Source organism: Meriones unguiculatus, chromosome X (assembly GCF_030254825.1).
Source record: "Meriones unguiculatus strain TT.TT164.6M chromosome X, Bangor_MerUng_6.1, whole genome shotgun sequence".
NCBI lineage: Eukaryota > Metazoa > Chordata > Mammalia > Rodentia > Muridae > Meriones > Meriones unguiculatus.
Window position 1 is genome coordinate 26525866 of NC_083369.1, and position 22432 is coordinate 26548297.

Sequence of the window (22432 nt, forward strand, 5' to 3'; positions counted from 1 at the left end):
TTCTATTTTTGCAAAACTTACTCTTTAGCACACAAATAAATAACACATTAGTTGTAAGTTTACAGGACAGAGTCTTATTTTATGAGGGTGTAAGAATCCTTAATGAGATCTTTAAATGGCAGACAATTCTCTGTGTGGATGTGCATTTCTGTGGAAAGAGTCTATAGTTTTCAGCATTAATATTTGTAACTCAATGGAAATTGGGACTCTCTGGTACAAGTAATGGTTTTCATTTGACTTCCCATGCCTTCTTTTCACTAGTCTTGGCCATTCCATCACCCAGTTAATAAGAAGTTTGTTCCAGATTATTATAAAGTGATTGTCAGTCCAATGGATTTGGAGACTATACGTAAGGTAAGTGTTTTTTTTTTAATTTTTTTATAATCAATGCCCTTTTTTATTATTAATTACACTCTATTCATTTTGTATCCCCCCATAAGCCCCTCCCTCCTCCCCTCCTGATCCCACCCTTCCTCCTCTTTCTGCATGCATGCCTCTCATCAAGTTCACTGATAGGGGAGGTCTTCCTCTCCTTCTTTCTGATCTTAGACTATCAGTTATAATCAATACCTTTTAATAATCAATGCTTTTATATAGATAGCCAAGTGCCTGATTGTTTTTTGTCATAGAATATCTCCAAGCACAAGTACCAGAGTCGAGAGAGCTTTCTAGATGATGTAAACCTGATTCTGGCCAACAGTGTTAAGTACAATGGTGGGTATTAATTTATTTCTCTTTCATTAGTCTTAACTATACAGTATTTGCATTATTAACATTTTAAGGCTTAAGCAGCTTTGAGTAGTGATTGCTAAATCAAGTAACTAACTTTACTTAATAAATTCTGTGTTTACATTTATCTGTTTGTTGCAAGGGTGGGAATGCTGTTAAGGTATGCTTTTAGAAGTTAGAGGACAACTAACAGAGAGTTGGTTCTCTGTTTCCACTATGTGGGTTCCAGGGACTGAAACTAGGTTGTCAGGTTTGGTGCTGATCCATTGAATCTGCTCAGTTCGGTTATTGATTTTTAAAGTAGGCACATATTTTAGTATGTGTGTTATAAGTTTCACTATTAAGCTTTTAATCATTGAAATCAGTCTGACCTATCTTTTACAATTGTGGAAAGCATAGGAAAATGAGGCATTGATAAAACTCAAGTGGATGTTTCTTGTGTTTTAGTCATCATTGTGTTTCTGTAAGATTAGAGAAGTTACATCCCAACCCTACATGGAACTGAGGCTGAACTGTGTAGCTGGCTATAGACCATGGCAAACATTGGTGTATGGAATTTTGCTCAGCACCTAAACTGATGCAATAATATGTGCTAAACTCTTTGCTAGCTGCTTAATCTTCTGATAGGAAGGATGGTCTCTGTGTTTAAGTACTTCATACTTCATTTGATAGCTTGTCAAGGGCTATAAGAGAAGGATATACAAAGTGCGTTAGAGAAAAAACAATACTTTAACATTAGGGCTAGGAAACGTTCATAAATAATAAAATTTTTAGAAAGTTTTTGTTAGCCAGGTGTGGTGGTCCAAGTCTCTAATCCCAGCACATGGATAGGCAAGGGCAGAGGAAATCTCTGTGATTTTGAGGCCAACCTGGTCTATAAGGTGAGTCCAGGATAACCAGGACTTTGTTATAAAGAGAAACCATGTCTTGAAAATAATTTTTAAAAAAACTTTTAAAAACATGTATATTTTAATTATGTATATGTGAGGGTATATACATGTGTGTGCAGTTCCCTGTGGAGGTCAGATGGGAGCACCAATTCCCTTGGTGCCGGAGTAATAGGTGGTTGTGTGTTGCCTAACATGGGTGCTGGGAACAGAACTCAGGCCTTCTGAAAGAACAGAGAACGCTCTTAACCACTTGCGTCATCTTTCCATCCTCAAACCTTATTTTTGATCTTAGTCTAAGGGGTGTAGACTATCATGTTAATTACGGAGCACTTACTATGCTGATCAGATAGTCAAGAGGAGATGGATGATGAAGTTCAAGATAGAGAGCCAAATGCAAAAATACACAGAAGTGCTTTAGATGGGGAAGTATCAGTAAGTTTGGCTTGAGTACAGGGGGGTAGCTATGTTTGATTATAAAATGAGAAAATGTGTATAAGGGGGTTAGCTACGCTTGCTTATAAAATGAGAAAATGTAGTTAAGACCCATGTTGAAAGGCCTAAGAATTATAATAAACCAGTTGGAGGGGAGAGGGATATATAGTTTTGGTAAATACCATTTATGAAGTTATCCCAATAAATGAAGTAGATGTGAATAAGATTTGGAGACCAGTAAAGAAACTCTTAACAATAACCATGTTAAAAAAGAAACAAAACGGACTGGAGAGGTGGCTCAGAGGTTAAGAGCCATGGCTGCTCTTCCAGAGGTCCTGAGTTCAATTCCCAGCCACTACATGGTGGTTCCCAACCATCTATATTGAAATTTGGTGCCCTCTTCTAGCGTGCAGGTACACTTGCAGACAGAACATTGTGTACATAATAAAAAACTTAATTAATCGTAAAAAAAAAAGAAAAGTAACAGTAAAACCTAATTACCTGACCAGTTAAGAAACTGCAAGGAAGCCTGACATGCTTGCATATGCGTTTAATCCTGATACTAAGGAGGCAGTGGTAGACATATCTCTGTGAGTTCAAGTATAGCCTGTTCTATATGGTAAATTCCAGGATAGCCAGGGCTCAAAAGAGATATCTTGTCTCAAAAACAAACAAGCAAACAAAAAACAAAACAAGCCAAGTGGTGGTGGCATATACCTTTAATCTCAACACTTGGGAGGCAGAGGCAGGCAAATCTCTGTAAATCTGAGGCCAGTCTGTTTTAAGAGGTAGTTCCAAAACACCAGGGCTACACAGCGAAACCATGTCTCAAAAAGGTAAAACCAAACAAAAAGAAGCAATAGAAATGGAAAGGTGGAGCTGATAACACAGATAAAGCAAAATTGATATCTTCCTAATTAGACCACAGTTGACTCCTTCATATACTACTTCTGTGTGTGTATTTGTTTCTTTGTTTTAAGTGGGACATTAAAGTTGAACTATTTCATTAAGGAAAGCTTTGTGGGCCATATATGATCACTCACACCATTATTTGTAGCATTCAGGTAGAGGAGACAATCAGATTACAGGTCTCTTTGAGTTCTACATAGAGTTATAGGCCAGCCAGGATCACACAGTGAGACCCTGTCTCAAAAGCAAATATCAAAGTATCCAAAAATGTCGTGGATTATAACCTAGGATATGTCTACCTTGACATGAAGTTTTGCAGTGATTTTTATTTTGGGACTTACATTTTAAAACTTTTTTGAGATGAGGTGAGGATCTGCAACTCCTGACTTGAGTGATCATTCTGCCTCAGCTCCCAATAGCTGAGTCATTGGGTACACACAGCCATGCTTACTCTTATTTTAATTTTCCATTTGATTTTATGTCCTTCATTCATAATACCACATTATATACAAGACTATTTCCATTGAATTTCAAAATTTCATTCTCTCTTAATGATACCCATATTTCTTTGAATATGTACTATTTCTCCCATGCTTTCATTTCCCATTTATGTTTCACTTTCTTAGAGCTTTTTCTTTTGTTTTGTTTTGGGGATGGTCATGCTATGTTGCTCAGGGTAGCCTCAGACTTGGTCATCATCCTCCCTCAACTTCCTCAGTTCTGGGATTATAGATTCTTATGCTACTGCACCCAGCTTTTTACTGCAATATAGCCTCTGCTATGCCAAGTAGATCCACTATGTGGACAAGGTCACATAATTGCCCTAGATAATAATTAGTTTACAAACTGTATTCCGATGACAACTGTCCTCCTCCTTAAGCCTTTTCACTCTCCTTTGCTGAATATTCTTATTCATATACTTCAACTTTGTTTTTACTAATTTTTATTATTTTTATTTTATGTGTGTTGATGTTTTGCCTGCATGTATGTCTGTGTAAGAGTGCTGGATCCAGGCTGAAGAGATGGCTCAGTGGTTAAGAGAACTGGCTGCTCTTCCAGAGGTCTTAAGTTCAATTCCCAGCACTCATATGGTGGCTCACAACCATCTGTAATGAAATCTGATTCCTTCTGGTGTGCATGAAAACAGAGCACTCATACGCATCAAATGAATAAATAAACGAGTAATTCAGAAAGAAGACTTAAGAAAAAGAGTGTTGGAAACTGGAGTAACAGAAAGTTGTGAGCTGCCATGTGGGTGCTGGAAATTGAACCCAGGTTCTCTGGAAGAGCAGTCAGTTGCTCTTAACCGCTGAGTCACTTCTCCAGCCCCTACTTCTCTTAGCTTTTTGAGTCAGGGTTTCTCTGTGAATAGCCCTGGTTGTCCTGGAACTATCTCTGTAGACCAGGTTGACCTGGAACTCACAGAGACCCTCCTGCCTATGTCTCCCAAGTGTGGCATTAAAGGTGTGTGCCATGGCCATCCCCACTGGGCTTCTACCATCTCTTTCTTGATGACAGTCTATTCTAGACAAAGATTTATGTCTCCAACAACCTGCTCAAAAGTCTTCTTTTTTAAAAACTGATACCTACACGAATACACACCATGTGCATGCATTCTCTCCAAAAGCCAGAAGAGGACGTCAGATTTGCTAGGACTGGAGAGAGAGAGATATGAGCTGTCATGTGGATGCTGGTCCTTTGCAAGAGCAGCCAATGGTCTTAATCATTGAGCCACTTCTCCAGCCTCATAAAATAAATATTAGAAAGAAAGACCAAAGATAAAAGCACAGTGCTTGGAAAGTGAGGTGATGCTGTAGAATGTGGAAGAAGAAATATCCATTTCAAGTGTAAGAAAGCTGCTAAGGTCAAGTCTGGGGAGTTGGTTAGCAATTAGTGTTTCAGTATTGATTGAATTGAATGTTCAGCATAGTGTTCCTTGTCACTCTTTATCAGTGGTTCCTTTACCTACACTTTTGTAGCACTGTAAGCTTTATTGAAAATTGAAGTTTGGGCTGGGCATAGTGGCAGCTTAACTTTAATCCCAGCACACTATGAGCAGAGGCAGGAGGATCTCTGAGAGTTTGGGACCAGCATAATGGTGAGTTCCAGGCCAGGCCAGCTGGAGTTACATAGTGAGATTCTGTGTCACTGTATATCTCTGGCTACCTGGAATTTCCTTTGTAGATCACTGTACCTGGCTAGCAGGAATCTCCTATGTACATCGCTGTACCTGCCTTACACTAGGTGTTCAAAAATGAATATTTATCTGGGCAGTGGTGGCACATGCCTTTAATCCCAGCACTTGGGAGGCAGAGACAGGAGGATCTCTGTGAGTTCAAGATCTCTGTACAGATTAGAGTTCTAGGACAGCCAGGGCTACACAGAGAAAACCATTTTCAGAAATATAACACTTGAAGCAAGGCATAATGGTGCATGCCTGTAGTCCTAGCTACTAAAATACTTTAGAGTTTGGTATCAGCCTGGACAATATAATAAAGTCTCTATCTCAAGAAAAGTCAATCAGAAAAAGTATTTTGGGGCCTACATATTACTATTTTTAAAATTCTAGAGATTTGAGATGAGAAAAGGATTGAGATGTTTTATTTGAAAGTTTAAATAAAAGGCAAGGTAAATCCTGATCTATATATTAAGTTCCAGGCCAGCCAGGGCTATATCTGGGACCCTGTCTCAAAAAAGAAAACAACAACAAACGTCAGTCAAAATAGTCTCTTTTTAAAAAATTGCCAAGTTTGTTTGTTTGTTGGACATGTTGTTATCAAGAAATGAAAATCCCAAACCATTTGATTTTGCCAATAAAGATGCAAGAGCCAGATGCTGGGGTGAAAACTTCCTAGTTGAGAGAGGCAGAACTTCCTACTCTATTCATGTCCCAGAGGAAAAAGCCCAAGGCCAACTGCTTGCTGGCTCAGGCCAGGAGGAGAAAGCCGAAAGTCTAAAAGCCACAACAAAAGAGCTCCTTCTTCTCCATGCTGTCTTAAATACCCTTCAACTCATTGCCCCCCTTTCTACTTAATCCCTGCCAGCTGGTTTATTCCACCTCCTCTTGAGCTAGGGTTAACTTTATTAAATCCTGTTTGTGTGTGCTAAAAGTTGAACCTAGAACCTTGCACAAGCCAGAAAAGTGCTCTACTACCAAACTGTATCCCCAGTTGTCTCTGATTTTTTTAATAATGATTTTGCTGTGTGTGGTGATGGATATCTTTAATCCCAGTACTGGGAAGGCAGAGGCAGGAGGATCTTTGTGTGTTGGAGGCCAGCCTGGTCTACATAGCAAATTTCAGGATAGCCACGACTGCTTAGAGAGACCCTGTCTAAAAAAATAAAATAGATTTTTATTCATGTTGTGGTATGTGTGTGAGAGACAGAGAGAGAGAGAGAGAATTAACATGGGTGCCCTCAGGGGCCAAAAGAGGACATTGGATCTCTTGGAACAGTTGTCTGTGAACCACCTAATGTGGGTGATTAGATCAGAACTCAGATCGTCTTCAAGAGCAAAAAGCATTCTTAACTGCTGATCCATCTCCAGCCCATGGATCTTGGATATATGATACAAGGTCTCTAAGGTTTACATGCCAGCCTGGAATTTAACTGTAGTCCAGGGTAGCCTTGAGTTCATACCCTCCCTTCCCAGCACTGAGATGCAGGCATACATACAGTATCATGCCTGGCTCCATTTCACATATTTAGAGAACAGATGGTGTATACTCAGACGTTTTACTTGAGAAGGACTTGTTTTTTCCGGGGTATTTTAATTGTATGAATGTTTTGGTCTCATGTCTTTCTCTGCACCACGTGCATGTCTGACACCCATTGTGGTCAGAGAGTGTTTTGGATCCTCTAGAACTGGAGTTACAGATGGTTGTGAACCACCATGTGAGTCTTGGAAAATGCACAGGAATCCTCTGCCAGAACATCTGTTTTTTTCCCACTGAAGCCCTCTCTTCAGCTCCTGAAAAAGACTTTATTATTCATATAATGTCATGTAATAATTATAGTAGATATGGCTAGAAAGCTTCACATGAATATATGATATACTTTTTGTGTTGCTGTAGATTAGCCCTGGGCCTTGTGCATGGTAGGTAAGCTGTCCCACTAAGCTATATCTCTGGTCCCCTCCCTCCAATGTGGTATACTTTTTTCTTTATGTTATGGTAATCAGGAGATATACTCAAGGATCCCATCTTTGAAAGCTTTCATTATTGGGCTGGGGATATATTTCATAGAGCTTTTCTAGACTTCAGGAAGACCTGGGATCAGTACCCATAACTGCCTAAGCTTCATATGATGACACATGCCTCTAATCTCAGGGCTCAGGAGGAAAAGGCAGGCAGATCTCTGTGAATTCCAAGGCCTGCCTGGGCTACATAGGAAGACCCTGTCTCAAAACAATAAATGAAAGATAAAAGGAGGAGCTGCTACTCAGTTCCAGGCCATTGGTGTCCTGGAAGATGCTGATCGTTTCTTTTGCCAAATCTTAATTGTTTTTGTTTTTTAGACACAGTCTCAACATATAGCTTTAGGTGGCCTGAGATTCACTAGAAAGTGATTCCAGGACATCCAGGTTTACAAAAAGAAACCCTGTCTCGAAAAGCCAAACAAAAACAAAAAGGAAAGAACAAAGGAACAAAGGAAGTAAGAAAGGAAAAAGGAGAAAATACAAAGAAAAAAACCCAAAAATCAAGTGACAATTTTTATTTTGAAAATCAAGCAGAATTTTAATTTCAAGATTAAACATAGGTTTCCTGAATTACAAATATCCATATACTATTGGGTGACAAGTTCTACAATTCTTGTATTTAAATTGCAGTGTATAAAGGCGGAGAGATATCTCAATGATTAAGAACACTGTCCACGCTTACAGAGAACCTAGGTTGACTTTCCAGCACATACTGTAACTCAGTTCAACAGCCTTTTCTGGCCTCTTAGGACACCAGGCATGCATATGGTGTGCAGAAATACACATGGACAAGACACCCACATACACAACATAGAAATAAACATTAGCGGCCAGGTGCAGTGGCACATGCATGTAATCCCAGCACTCAGGGAGGCAGAGGCAGGTAGATCTTTTTGGGTTCAAGGTCAGCGTGGTCTACAAAGTGAGTCCAGGACAGCCAAGGCTAGGCAGAGAAACCCTGTCTTAAAGAAGCAAAAAGCAAACAAACAAAAAATTTAGCCAGGTGGTAGTTTTATAAAAGGCAGAGGCGGGCAGATCTCTGTGATTTCAATGCCAATCTGGTCTACATAGATCCAGGAGAGCCAGGGCTACACAGAGAAACCCTGTCTCAAAAATAAAGAAATCAACCTTAATAATTATTTTAATAAATAATAAATGTTTTAAATCAGAATGTTAGAGAAATGTAAAATTCTTGAATTTACAAAGGTAATGGCATTCTACTTGTTTCATAGGGCCTGAGAGTCAATATACAAAGACTGCTCAGGAGATTGTGAACGTTTGTTACCAGACATTAACCGAGGTAGGTGATAGAGAAGATCCAGCTTCCTGAAACCTTTCTGTTGTGTCCTTGAGTTTGAAGTTTTCCCTGACTACCCTGTTTTCTTTCAAATGTAAGATTCCACTTTCTACCCTCATTCCGTCATTTCTATCTCTGCCTTGTTTAGGTTATCAGCTGTGTTCTGCTACTAGAATAGAAACACTATCAAGACAGTGATTTTTTTCTATTTATATTCTTACTCTATTTGTGTATACACCATAATTTAATAACTCAGGGTATTTTGCTGTTACCTGTATGAGCTGTATCAGTATACGTTTTTGGATTTTCTTAAGTTTATTTATTCACTTTGCATTCCAACCACAACCCCTCCTCTCTCTCTTCCCAACACTCTCCACTGTCTTACCCCTATCTTTCTTCCCCTTTTCAGGAAAGGGGAACCCCCACCCTGAATTCAGTCCACCCTAGTACTTCAAGTCTCATCAGGACTAAGTGCATCCTCTTCCACTGAGGCTAGGCAAGGCACCCCTCTAGGGGGAAGTGATCCAACAGCAGGCAACAGAGTCCATGTCAGAAATAGCCCCTGCTCCACTTGCTAGGGGACCCCCATGATGATCAAGCTGCCCATCAGTTACTTATCTGTAGTGGGCCTAGGATCAGACCATGTATGTTCTTTGGTTGGTTCTTCAGTCTCTGTAAGTCCCTGTGGGCCTTTATTAGTTGACTCTGTTTGTCTTGTGGAGTCCTTCTAGCCTTACACCCACACTTCCACAAGGCTCCCCGAGCTCTGCCCCATGTTTTGCTGTGAGTCTCAGTGTTTGTTTCTGTCCGTTGCAAAGTGGAGCCTCTCAGAGGGCAGTTATGTTAGTCTACTCTCTGCAAGCATAACAGAGTGTCATTAATAGTGTCAGTGTTTGGCTCTCACCTGTGGGGTAGGTCTCAGGTTGGGCCAGTCATTGGTTGGACATTGCCTGTCTCTGCTCCCTCTTTATCCTTATACATCTTGTAGACAGGATAAATACTGGGTTGAAGGTTTTGTGGGTCATTTGTTGTGCCCCTGCCTGACTAGAATGTGGCCACTTCAGTCTCCATGACCCCCACTACTAGGAGTCTCAGCTAGAGTCACCCCCATATCCTCCCAGGAGTCCACCCTGTCATAGGTCTCCAGCTTGTCTCACACATGGCCCACCCTGGGTTTCCCTTCTGTCTCCCAGCCCTGTCACCTCCAGCCCCTGCTCTTCCCTCATTTAATCCCTACTCTCTATACCCTCCCCACACCATCTCCCACCCAGTTCCCCATTCATCCACTTCCACTGTCTATTCTAATTCCCCTTAGTGAGATTAATGCAACGTCCTCTAGACCCTCCTTGTTCTTAGCTTATTTGGGTCTGTGGATTGTAGTACAGTTATCCTGTACTAAATTGCTAATCTGCTTATAAGTGAGTACATACCATGTGTAAGATTTTTTTAAAGATCTATTGATTCATGTATTGTATGAAAAGGGTTTCTCTGTATTCGTGTAAACCAGAAGAGAGAATCAGATTCCATTATAGATGGCTATAGGCTACCATGTGGTTGCTGGAAATTTAACTCAGGGCCTCTGGAAGGGCAGTAACCATTGAGGCATCCCTCCAGCCCCAAAGAGAGTTTTCTCTGTGTGTTTTGTCTATTTTTGTATGCCCAGTACCTGAATGTTGAATGAATTCATTAATTTTGTTTCTCAGTATGATGAACATTTGACTCAACTTGAGAAAGATATTTGTACAGCTAAAGAAGCAGCTTTGGAAGAAGCAGAATTAGAAAGCTTGGACCCAATGACTCCAGGACCTTATACACCGCAGGTAAGCCAAAGGATTAGGTATTTCTTACAATTTTCTTATGGTTTGGGAAATTGGGAGCATATTAACAGATACGTTTACTGAGATACCGTTCTTCTCTGTCCTTCCTCTTCATATGCCTTTCGTGTGCTTTCTTGTCTTCTCAAAGGCTAAGGTGAGTGAGGACCCTGGGTCCCTGTGGCCTTGTTGAATCCAGAAGAGGCAACTATGGGATGAATGAGTTGGGTGGTTGTTTATACTCTGTGAGAACACCAGATTCCTGACTGCTATAGCCAGAGGCATCCTCTAGGTCTCCAGTTGTTTTGTTGGTAAATTTTGGGGTTCTAGGACATCCCTAGAATGTAGGCTGCTCAGCTACAGATGGGGCCATATTGTTCTTGTGCCTTCTAGATAGCTGATTGCCCATTACTTTAGAAGTCTGTCAGCATAGCTCTCATCACTCCATTTCCAGAATTAATTCACTTTCATACTAAATGAAGATTGTTTTAAGTTTATTTGTTAGAAGACTAGAAAGCAGGCTGAATAAGAAACTTCTAGTTTTTTTCTGGTCTGATTGACACTTTTTCCTCTATATAACAGTCTTAGAAATTGGCATATTTGAAGAACAGACTTTAAATGGAATATTAACAGGTCCTTGGTTTCTATATTGGAGACACTGTGATGGAGTGCAAAGGACATAAGATTTGAAGCAAAACGGGTCTGGGTTTGAGTTTTACCTCTGCTACTGTCTAGTTTTGTGATATTGGGAAATTTAACGTTTCTATTCCCAAATCTGTAAGATGTTCTTTCCAACCTTAAATGGGTTAATTTGCATGGCACACAACAGGCATCCAGGAAATATTTGTTTCCTTCTTCGTATGAAGGATGTTTTTGTAAAGTTTCCAGAGGCTCTTTCAAATTTAACTGAATACTTAATGCAGAATGTTTCTATTTCTGATAGGATTATTTTTCATTCTACCCAGGTTTCACTCTGAACTTCAGTGCAGCATACTTGTTCTCTGTTGGATTTTTGCTGTCTCTGTGTCTCATTCATACACTTTTCCTATCTATCTTTTCTCTCTCTTTCATCCCAAAACATAGGTTACTGAGGGTAACCAGGTATAAAGATCCCTCAAGTACTTCTTCAAGGCCCAGAATAAGGAAAGGCTCTCGGAGTTGTATGGGCAGATTGGGTCAAGGGGGCTTGGGTGAGTGATGGTACCCAGGAAGGCCTTGTTTGCTAATAGACTTACAGTTTGCACAAGGTACTTTCTGGTAAGTTAGAGCTTGGGTACTAGCCATCTTCCTCCAGTAGAATATAACCACCAAGTGGTATGTGCTTTTCTCAGGTCTTGGATAGTCATAAACTCAGACCATTGGTAGATCAAACTTTGTCCTTCCTGAGCAATAGCTGCTTTTGGTGTAGTTAGTGAGGTTCCTATGGAGAGTATGGTATGGATAGCACTGCTTCATTCTTTTCAGTTCACACTCGCATCATGCCCTTCACGTATGTGTATAAATTTTAAGATAGGCCAACTCATTGCTTGTTAACTCAAATGATTCCCCATGTGTGACCAACCTTACTCATTACTATGTAAAATTGATACATTATTAGAAAGTATCTATGTAAGATTAATCTGTCAAGCCAGGCATGGTAGCACAAACCTGTGATCCCAGAACCCTGGGAGGCAGAGGAAGGCAAATCTCTGTGAGTTTGAGACCAATCTAGTCTACAAAGTGAGTCCTACAGACAAGGCTACACAGAGAAACCCTGTCTCAAAAACCTAAAAAAAAAAAAAAATCGGTCGTAATACAGTTTTGAATTTATAGAAGCACAGCAGTTATCATGTTACTTTTCAACTTACAAATGGTGGCTGTCAGTAAAGTATTTGCATCTGGGTATTTCTACTGTATGTGCATTTAGCTCATTACTTTGGAGTTAATTCATTTTACAGTTTCCCACAATCCTCTTCTCGTACTACATTTTAAATTTTGCAGGAAGTTTATCTGTGTGGAATCTATTTTGCTTTCATTCTGGAAACTCAGGTTTTCTCAGTTAATCTTGTTTTCTTGCTTGTTTACAGAGCAGCACATATGTGAGTGTGCATTTGTTTCTTTGAGACAGGGTCTAGCTGTGTGGTCCAAACTGGCCTCAAGTTTGTAATCTCCCTGATTGAACTTTTCTGATGGTTTGACTATATGCTTGTACCAGTGTTCTTTGCTCATAAGCAAGTTCTTCTTTTTTTTTTTATTTCTCAAAGTATTCCTAGACCTACAGACTATTAGAAGACGGGGCTGAAAAGATGGCTCAGCCATTTCAGAGTGCTTACTACTATTTCAGAAGAGTTGACTTTGGCTGTCAGCAACCATGTTCTGTGGCACGCTGTTTTAACTCCACATCCATTGATTCTGACACCTTTTGGCCTCTATAGACACTGCACTCACAATCCCATGCTCAGACATTCACATATGCACAAAATTTTTCAAGGCAAGGTTTCTCTGTGTAGCCTTGACTGTCCTGGAATTCACTGTATAGACCATGTTGTCCCCAAATTCACAGGGATCCTCTGGCCTCTTTCTCCCATTTGATGGGATAAAGGCACACACCAGCACAGCACAGCCACATAAGTCTTTTTTAAGATTTATGTATTTATTTTTATTTCTACAGTAGTCTGCCTGCATGTGTGCCTGCAGGCCAATAGAGGGCATCAGATCTTATCATAGATTGTTGAGAGCCACCATGTGGTTGCTGGGAGTTGAACTCAGGACCTTTAGAAGAACAGCCAGTGCTCTTAACCTCTGAGCCATCTCTCTAATCCCAACTAGCCACATAAGTTTTAAAATGAATGAATGAAATTCTTTAAAAAAGAAAATTGGAAGATACAAATAAGAAGTGTGGTACTTCTTATCAATTCCATCTTTTATAATATCAACCACTGAATATTTTAAGGTTTTTTATATCTATGGTATGTGTGTTCATATCTGTAAATATACTTTAAAGTAAAATTGATGAATATTATTTTTATTATTCTATTCACTTCAGGAATGTTTTCTCAAGTCCCTCTTATTATTGATTAGAATCCATTTGCTAAATCTCTGCTCTTTTCAGGGATGATAAGAAGGAAGCTCTCATTTATTGAGTACCAGGTGTTGAGTACACATAGCTCTTAATTCTCACTGCAGCCATGTGAGGTAGATATTATATCCATGTCTCACAGTTCAGGAAAACAGGGTGGTTAATTATGGCAGAGCCAAGACTCAGTACAGGGCTGTTTACTCCAAAGCCCATGATTTTCTTTCCTATATCATTTTGCTCTGAAGCATTATCCACAAGTCATGAACTGTCAAACCATTCCATGCTCTTGTTGAAATTTAAATTCCTTTATCCAGTTTCCTAACATGTCTCTAAGTCACTAAAGCTATAACTAATATGAATCCCTGAGGTTAAAAAAAGCAAGGCAAGGCTTAGAAGAAGAAAGTAGGTTACTGAGCAGTGGGGCTGTTACTTCATAAACTTGTCCCTAAGCTTTATTCATTTCTGCTTAATTTTTGAACATAATAGCTAGATGCCAGTCCGCTAGAGTATATTATTCATAGGAGTCTAAAGAATTGTCTACAGAGTTGTACCAGACTGTGTTTCCTCTTTTACTGGGTTGTCTTGCATGTCCCTTTTCTTCAGTGAATGTTATAAAGGAGAATTCTTTGCATTTCTTCTAGCCATTTCCTTGGTAGAAGCTAAGTTGTATCTTTTATGTCACAGCCTCCTGACTTGTATGATAACAGCACATCTCTCAGTGTTTCTCAAGATGCTTCTGTTTATCAAGATGAGAGCAACATGTCTGTCTTGGATATTCCCAGTGCAATTTCAGAAAAGCAGCTAACGCAGGTAGGATGTTACTTTTCTTTGCAAGATAGGTGGTTTGCCTGGTGGGTGAATGTGGAAGGCTGGGCGGATAACGTGCATACAGGAAGGATAGCTGGATCCTTTGGCCCTGCAAACAAGGCTTTGAAATGTGGCTTAAGCACAACAGACCTTCAGGGAAAGTGTTTAAGGCATCAGAGCAGCCTAATAGGTGACTGACTAGAAAGGCCAGCTGCATTCAGACACAGGGTTCACAACCACTGGTGTCCTGTTTTGTGTCTCTTATAAGTTATAAACCAAATTAAAATATGTATGCTTTTTAACTGTACTTTTCCAGAGCTATCAAAGCATCATTCTCATCTAAAACTGTACCTTCTCTAAAGAGTGTATGAAAAACTTTCCTGTTCTTTGGTTTGTCTTGCCCTGTCTGTTATTTCCACGGAATGACTGGGGAAAATGCACATGCCTTGGGCTGTGTAAACAATCTCCTCTAGCAGTGGAGGTGGCATGGATATCATGGCAGTACATCTGTACTGTGTAAAGAACCCTTGGTTAACTCCTACAGGCACATCCCTCAATGATGTGCTATTTGTGTGCCTTACTCATATTCCCCAGGGCTGGGGTAGGCTGGGTGAGGAAGACTCTGGTGGAGATATGAAGGGTATGAGAAGGGGGATGGGAAACCTAAGACTCCAGCCCCAGTGAGTATGCTTACAGAAAGCTTATGGTTACATTATACATTTATATGATAGGAGCCCAAGTCGTGCAGGGCAGGCCAAATTCCTAGGTGATATCATAGTCTCTCCATAATGAGTCTCAGTCTGACTTTAATCCTTGAAATGAGCTAGACAAATCCATTCAATTCATTATTTAACTTCTTGTGAGGCAGTAAATGGGATGTGAGGGAAAGAAAGTATGTTGGTCTCTTAGTGATTGGACTGCCACCTGGACTTGTTTAGGAAGGGGAAGACAGAGATGGTGATCTTGCAGATGAAGAGGAAGGAACTGTACAGCAGCCCCAGGCCAGTGTGCTCTATGAGGATTTGCTCATGTCTGAAGGAGAAGATGATGAGGAAGGTGCTGGGAGTGATGAAGAAGAAGATAACCCTTTCTTTGGTGAGTCTTGCTCCCTTACTTCTGTTTTTATATAGCTTAGTGTTGCACCTCAAGACTGAATAGGAAACTCTTTGCTACTTAACTATGTGCTATTATGAAAAAGCTATCTCTTTTATTAGAGTCCTACTAGTAGACCTGAGAGTACTGAACACACATTCATTGGGTGATCATGTCCATTAACTGTAGGGGAAGTGAAGATGAACAGGCACAGGAGGTAACAATGGCAAAGTCAGTACCCATGTCACAGCTTTGACAGGTTGTGTTTGGGAACAGGAAAGGAAAAGGAAGCAAAATAATAGAAACGGTAAAAGTGTTGGAGATGATAGAAAACAGGTAGAGTAGACTAATATAGAGGAAAAAAGTTACTTGACTTCAGTTTCTGTAGCTCTTGCCACTATTGACCTTTGGTAATTAAAAGAGATACCTGAGAGGTGAGGACTATAGACTCAAAGACTGTACAGAAAAAAAAAAATCCTATTTCTTTACCTCTTGTTTTGTTTTTGTTATTTGAGCATACTTTCTTATACATGCTAGGCAAACACTGTGGCCCCGAGCCATGCCCCTAGTCCATCAAGCTTATGTCTTAATGAACCACAGTCTTTCTTCTTTTTTTTACAGCTATTCAGCTCAGTGAAAGTGGAAGTGACTCTGATGTGGGATCTGGCAGTATCAGACCCAAACATCCCTGTGTGCTTCAAGAGAGTACAAGGATGGGCATGGAAAATGAAGAAAACATGATGTCCTATGAGGGAGATGGTGAGGAGGCTCCCCATGGTTTGGAGGATAGCAACATCAGGTAATAGCAATATGCTATGGGGCTGTGGTGTCATTTCCTAGCTATGGTGACAGAAGACCAGCATAAGACAGCTTTCATCTGTCAAACATTTCCTGAGCACCTCTACTTGGGCCTGGGAACACACACAGGAACAAGACATGGTCTGCCCTTAAGGAACTCTTCTACGTGGAAGAGATTGACACAAATCATTATAGATGCAAAGTCACAAGTACCTAGCCACAAATAAGTACAAAGTGTTGAGGTATTGCTAAAATGGGCATGACTCACTGTGCTTTGAGGTAATCAGGGTAAATTTCCTGTAGAAGCATTTAAACTATGCTTAAAGGATGGATAGGAATTCGCTAAGCATATACAAAGGCAGCAAGGTGGTTGAGGAATGAAGACTTTTGAAATAACAAGATACTATATTGTGGAGGACCATAAGTGACATGCCAAGGCATTTGGATTTTGTTCTGTTAAGAGTCTGTAGTTTTAAGAAAAGGAAGTTGTTAGGTATGCTGGCACACTTCTGTAATCTCAGTACTTAAGAGGTGAGATAGGAGGATCCTAAATTTAAGGCTATCCAGGTTTGGTGGTACATGCCTAAGAAGAGGCAGGTGGACCTCTGAATTCAAGGCCAGCCTGGTGTGTATGGTGTAAAGTCCAGGCCAGTAAAACCCTGTGTCTCCCTCCCTCTCAGACTTGGACTATGTATTGAGGCCTTATCTAAAAAAAACAAAATCTCTAGGTGTGCTGTTGCTCACGTATACACACTTTCAAGGTAGAGGTAGGAAGATAGGGATTAAAGATAATCCTCAGCTGCAGGGTGAGTTCAAAGCAGCCAAGGCTACAGACAAACAAACAAAAACAAAAAGGAATAGACAATAACATCAAATTGTATGTTAGATAACTTTTTAATTAAAATTTTAATTTTATATTAATTACAGTTTATTCAGTTTGTATCCCAGCTGTAGCCCTCTCCTTCATTCCCTCCAAACTCTACCCTCCCTCCCTCTTCTCCTCCCATGTCCCTGTCCAAGTCTACTGATAAGGGAGATCCTTTCCCCTTCCATCTGACCCTAGTTTATCATGTCTCATCAGGACTGGCTGCATTGTCCTCCTCTGTGGCCTGGTAAGGCTGTTACCCCATCATGGGGAGACGATCAAAGAGCCAGCCACTGAGTTCACATCAGAGACAGTCCCTGTTCCCCTTACTAGGACACCTGCTTGCAGACTGAGCTGCCCTCGGCTACATCTAAGCAGGGTTTAGAATTAACGAAGCTAGATAACTTTTAAGGGCATATGGGACAGATAACAGTAGTATTCAGTTGAATTTGGGAGTTAAGTCTGATAAATAATAGAATTTCCATGAGGAAAGAAGAAAAACAGAAAGGATGGGAAAATGATGTTGGTTTCAGACATGTTGGATTTACTGCACATGCAACCCATCTTGCCAACAAGTGGATAAAATCTTTTATTTATTTATCCTGCAATAATTTATAACAAGTGAAAACACAAGTAAAATATGGGATTCCCTCCTTCCAGGACTTCCTCCTATCAGGAACTATGAAACAGGCTAACAGGCAGTAGTAGTGTATCATGAGGGACATGACAGGCAACCATAGGGTTCCTCTGGGGCATGGAGGAGTGTGGGGAGGGAAGCTGATTAAAGAAGGAAACTGAGTCAAATCTGAACAGTAGTTCTTTAGGGTAAGAAGCATAAGGTATCCCAGAGGCTCCGAATAGCATTGTGACAACCCAGAGGTATGAGATACTGTATAATTACATATTTATTTACTTTACATACTCCTCCCTGTCCCCCACCTTCCCTCCACCCCAGTCCGCTGTTTCTCTTCAGAAAAAGGAGGCTGTCCATGGATATCAACCAGCCCTGGCTTAGGAAGTTACAGTAAAACTAGGCACATCCTCTCCTATTGAGGCTAAATGAGGCAGCCCAGTAGAGGGGGGAAAGGATCCCAGAAGCAGGCAACAGAGTCAAGACAGCCTCCGCTCCTGCTGTTAGGAGTCCCAAGCTACACAACTCTTACATGTGCGAAAGGCCTAGGTCAGTTCCATGTAAGCTTCCTGGCTGATGGTTCAGACTCTGTGAGCCCCTATGGGACACATTTAAAGAATACAAGTAGACCAGAGCTTTTGATTGATCCATGTGGTGGAAATGACTCGAAAAAGTAATTAAGAATTTTTTAAAAAGTAGTTAAGAACCAAATTGTGAAGGGCCCAAATGTTGTGGGAAGACATTGATTGAGAAGAATGTTTGATCTGCTCTGTGTTGTTGAAAGATTGCTCTATGTGCCCTAAAACACAAAGGATAAAAGATGTGAGCTAGCAAAACACACACACACACACACACACACACAAAGATGTGAGCTAGCCAGGTGCTATAGAGCACACCTTTAATCCCAGCACTTGAGAGGCAGAGGCAGTTGGATCTCCTTGAGTGTGAGGGAGGCCAGACTGGTCTATGAAGTCAGTCCAGGACAGCCAGGGCTACACAGAGAAACCCTGTCCCAAAAAAACAAAAAAAAAGAAAAAAGAGTGATTGTGAGCTAAGAAATTCATGAATTCAAATGACTAATGACTGTATTTATAGCATTTCTAATAATCAAGTAAGTATGGTAAACAATGTATAATCAAAATAAGTATGGTAAACTTACCTGTCAAGTTGTTGACCATTTTTAGAAAGAGTATGAGGGGAAAAGACATTTCCAAGTGACTGGTAATATTTAAATAGTTAGGATGAATGAGAAATAGAACAGTTTTATCACTATAAATAAAAGCTTTCAATGTGTACCCCCTTTGGTTGTAAAATACCATATTTAGGAAATTATCCTATGTGAACACTTTTATTAAGATGTTTGTATATCCAGACATGATGGTACACACCCTTTAATCCCAGCCCTCCAGGAGGGTGATCACTGTGAGATCTGGGGTAACCTGGTCTACAAAGCCTGTTCCAGGATTGCCAGAACTACACAGTGAGATTCTGTCTCAACCAAACGTAAAAGATGTACAAAGATTATATCACAGCTCATTGTTTCTTCCATTTAAAAAATATTAATTTGCTATTTATTTACAGTGTTCTGGCTACTACACGTATGCCTGCAACACCAGAAGAGGGCACCAGATCTCATTGTAGATGGTTATAAGCTACCATGTGGTTGCTGGGAATTGAACTCAGGACCTCTGGAAGAGAAGCCTATGCTTCTAACCTCTGAGTCATCTCTGCAGCCCTAGCTCATTGTTTCCAATGGTGTAAGAAATCAGAAACAGCTAAACATATTACTGAGAGACTATTAAATACGTCATGTTATAGCCATATATCAGAAGAGCATGCAGCTGTTAAGTCTTGCAGCACACTAATCAGTGTACTTAGGAGGATGAGACAGGGGAATCACAAATTAGAGGCTAGACTGAACTGAATAGTGAGAATATGTCACAAAAAAATAAATAAATAAAACCACCCAGAGAATAATGCTGTAGACTGTATTGACACAGAAGGGTGTTTATTATAGCCAATTTCCAAAGAATAAACATCTTACTTTTATTTTTTAAAGTTTGTTCAATTAATTATTTGTGTATTTCAAGACCGTTTTTTCTGCGTAACCCTGGCTTTCCTGGAACTAGTTATGTAGACCTGACTAGTCTCATACTTGGAGATTCACCTGTCCTTACTCCCGAGGGCTGGGATTAAAAGCATGTGGCCACTACTCCTGACAAGCATTTTATTTCTATATATACAACATTTAAGTATCTAAAATGCATAGAAGAAATAAACCTTATATAAGAATATTATTTCTGCATGGTAGAGATACTGCTATTCCCACTTTTTATGGTGTATGTTGTAATTTTTAAACAGTGAATGCTTTTGTGACTTTTTTCAGAAATGAAATTAGAATAAACAGAATATAGAACACTCTCGCAGGAGTGTGAATAATTAACTGAAGGAGCTCGATAGTAGGGCTATGAAAACTTCAGTAATGCAGGCCAGGCAAGTTAACACAGGACCAAGCTATGGCAGACAGCAGGGATAGAAAAGAGATAATAGAGTCAAGTATGTTAGAGAGATTATTCAGGACTGCTGACCAATTTTGGATACATAAGATGAGCGAAACCAAGTACCAGGGAAACATTGGGGCTTGACAGCATTTGTGGTCATGTAGCAGGTGTTGGTCAATGTCGGGAAGTTTATTTCCAGTTCTCATGTATATAAATCGACACATTGGTGTTTTTGAATGGGATGAGTTTTGCTTAAAGGCATATGAAATCAGTCAACCTATTATTTTAGTGTCCATGGGGAGGGGTTAAAATGGGCTGATTCCTTGACAGTGCAAAGCATGCAAATGATCAGTTGGGGGTTGATGCCCAAGCTTGAGATGTTGTTTCTCTTCTCAGTTATGGGAGCTATGAGGAGCCTGATCCCAAGTCGAACACCCAGGATACAAGCTTCAGCAGCATCGGTGGGTATGAGGTATCAGAGGAGGAAGAAGATGAGGAAGAGCAACGTTCTGGGCCCAGCGTCCTAAGTCAGGTTCACCTGTCAGAGGACGAGGAGGACAGTGAGGATTTCCACTCCATTGCTGGAGACAGTGACTTGGACTCTGATGAATGAGGCTTCCTTTAAGCCTCTTCAGTCAGCCCAGGTCAATTACCTTCCCCCCAGCTTGTTTATGTGTGTAGGGGCTAATAATGACATTACAAGATTCACATCTTAACTTCAGTAATGAATAAAATAGTAATAATTTCTCCAAATTCTGGAGCAGCAAGTACTTTCCCCTAACCACTACCAAGAAGAGAGAGCAGACTCAATCTTCCCCTTACACTCCTATACTGACATTTATTTCTCCTGGTTAAAATCATGGCACCACTTCACTTTCTAATTTGCAGGATGGAATAGATGAAAACTTCTCTTCTAGGATAGAGAATTAGATACTAATAGGCTGGCTGTGTGCCACATTTAAAATACAACCATATTGGACAGACTGCTTATTCATGTATGACTTACTTGTATATATAATGCCTTGTTCCCAAACAGATTACAGGGGCATGGCTATAAATCCTGAAACAACCTATGTATTCCAAAAGATAGGTGGCCATGTGACTGTGCTCTCCCCACCCTAGGAAAAATTAGGAAGATGGTAAGTACCTTAGGGCAAAGACTGTGTTTTGTCTCTTTTTATGCTTAGGATAATGTTCAGTGCAAAGTAGCTACCCAGTAAATGTTCTTAAAATTATGGAATCCCACTGGGCTGTGGGGTCACAAGCCTTTGATCCCAGCATGTGGGAGGCAGAGGCAGGTGAATGTCTTTGAGTTCGAGGCCAGCCTGGTTTACTTTATAAAGAAAAAATTAAGAGATCATGTGTGGAAAAGCAGAGAGGTCCTCTAGAAGCCCCCTGAAAAGTTGGTTGCTGAGAATCTATTGGTAGGAATGTATCAGCTCAAAAAGTCCAGCAGGGTGTTAACATGAAGGAGAAAGTTCACAGTCTAGGTATGACAGAATGTGTTCCTTGTTTGTTTGTGCCAGCCTTGTTTTAGAAAGGATGCTGGAGTGACTAGACATGACACCAAAATACAGATAGGAAGCATATCTTCAACAGCTTTGCATTTGAGCCAGGCATGGTAGTGCACACCTTTAGTCCCAGCACTCAAGAGGCAGAGGCAGGCTGATCTCTGAGGGCAAGGCCAGCCTGGTCTACAGAGTGAGTTCCAGGATAGTCAGGGCTGTTAAACAGAGAAAATCTGTCTCAAAAATGCCAAAAAAAGGAAAGAGAGAATGAGAGAGTGATTTGCATTTGATACCAGTGAATGAATTTTATATTTAAGAAAATGAATGCATTATAATCTTGAGTGTATTAGAATTTTTTCAGAAATTTTCTGAATGTTGACGGAAGACAGAAATTGAGTCAAACAATATATTTGTATGTACAAAAGAAGAGATATGGAAGAATATACGTGAAATTTTCACAGTGATAACTCTGGGGCTTGGGAATGGAGAGGCAGTGGTTCATTTGGTAGTTGAGTGTTCTACTTTTATTTCTGTATCATTTGAATTTTATAGTACGTATTATTTTTGCAATAAAACTTTAAAAATTTGATAACAGTAGTGTGGAGAGTGGTTTGGAGGGAGACCAGATGTAACTCAAGCTATGGGAAGGTGGAACCTAAAGTACGGTGGTACCTTTGAAATGGGGAGATGGTGGTGGATTTGAGACATCTTCAGAAAGATCAATAGGACTTCATTACCAATTGGCACTTGGGATGGACAAAGGAAGACTGGAAAGGGTTTCTAGAATTTTGACTTGGGAGATTACATAGGTACATGATATTCATTTTTATATTGCCCATTTTTAAAATTTATTTTATCTTTCATTAAAATATAATTGTATCATTTCTGCTCTCCATCTGCTTC

The 22432-nt window shown here is 40.2% G+C and overlaps 1 protein-coding gene across 1 annotated transcript in view; it reads left to right on the forward strand.

The window, feature by feature from the left end:
- The window catches only part of LOC110543016 (transcription initiation factor TFIID subunit 1), a 63770-nt gene extending 41649 nt beyond the window's left edge, over window positions 1–22121 (forward strand). Inside the window, exons 31-38 of the mRNA XM_060375292.1 lie at window positions 262–354; window positions 630–714; window positions 8391–8458; window positions 10159–10275; window positions 14012–14137; window positions 15073–15229; window positions 15848–16025; window positions 20418–22121. Of these exons, the coding sequence (XP_060231275.1) occupies window positions 262–354; window positions 630–714; window positions 8391–8458; window positions 10159–10275; window positions 14012–14137; window positions 15073–15229; window positions 15848–16025; window positions 20418–20634 (1041 nt within the window). The 3' untranslated portion in view covers window positions 20635–22121. The remainder of the gene's footprint in view (window positions 1–261; window positions 355–629; window positions 715–8390; window positions 8459–10158; window positions 10276–14011; window positions 14138–15072; window positions 15230–15847; window positions 16026–20417) is intronic.
- The last annotated feature ends 311 nt before the right edge of the window (window positions 22122–22432 follow it).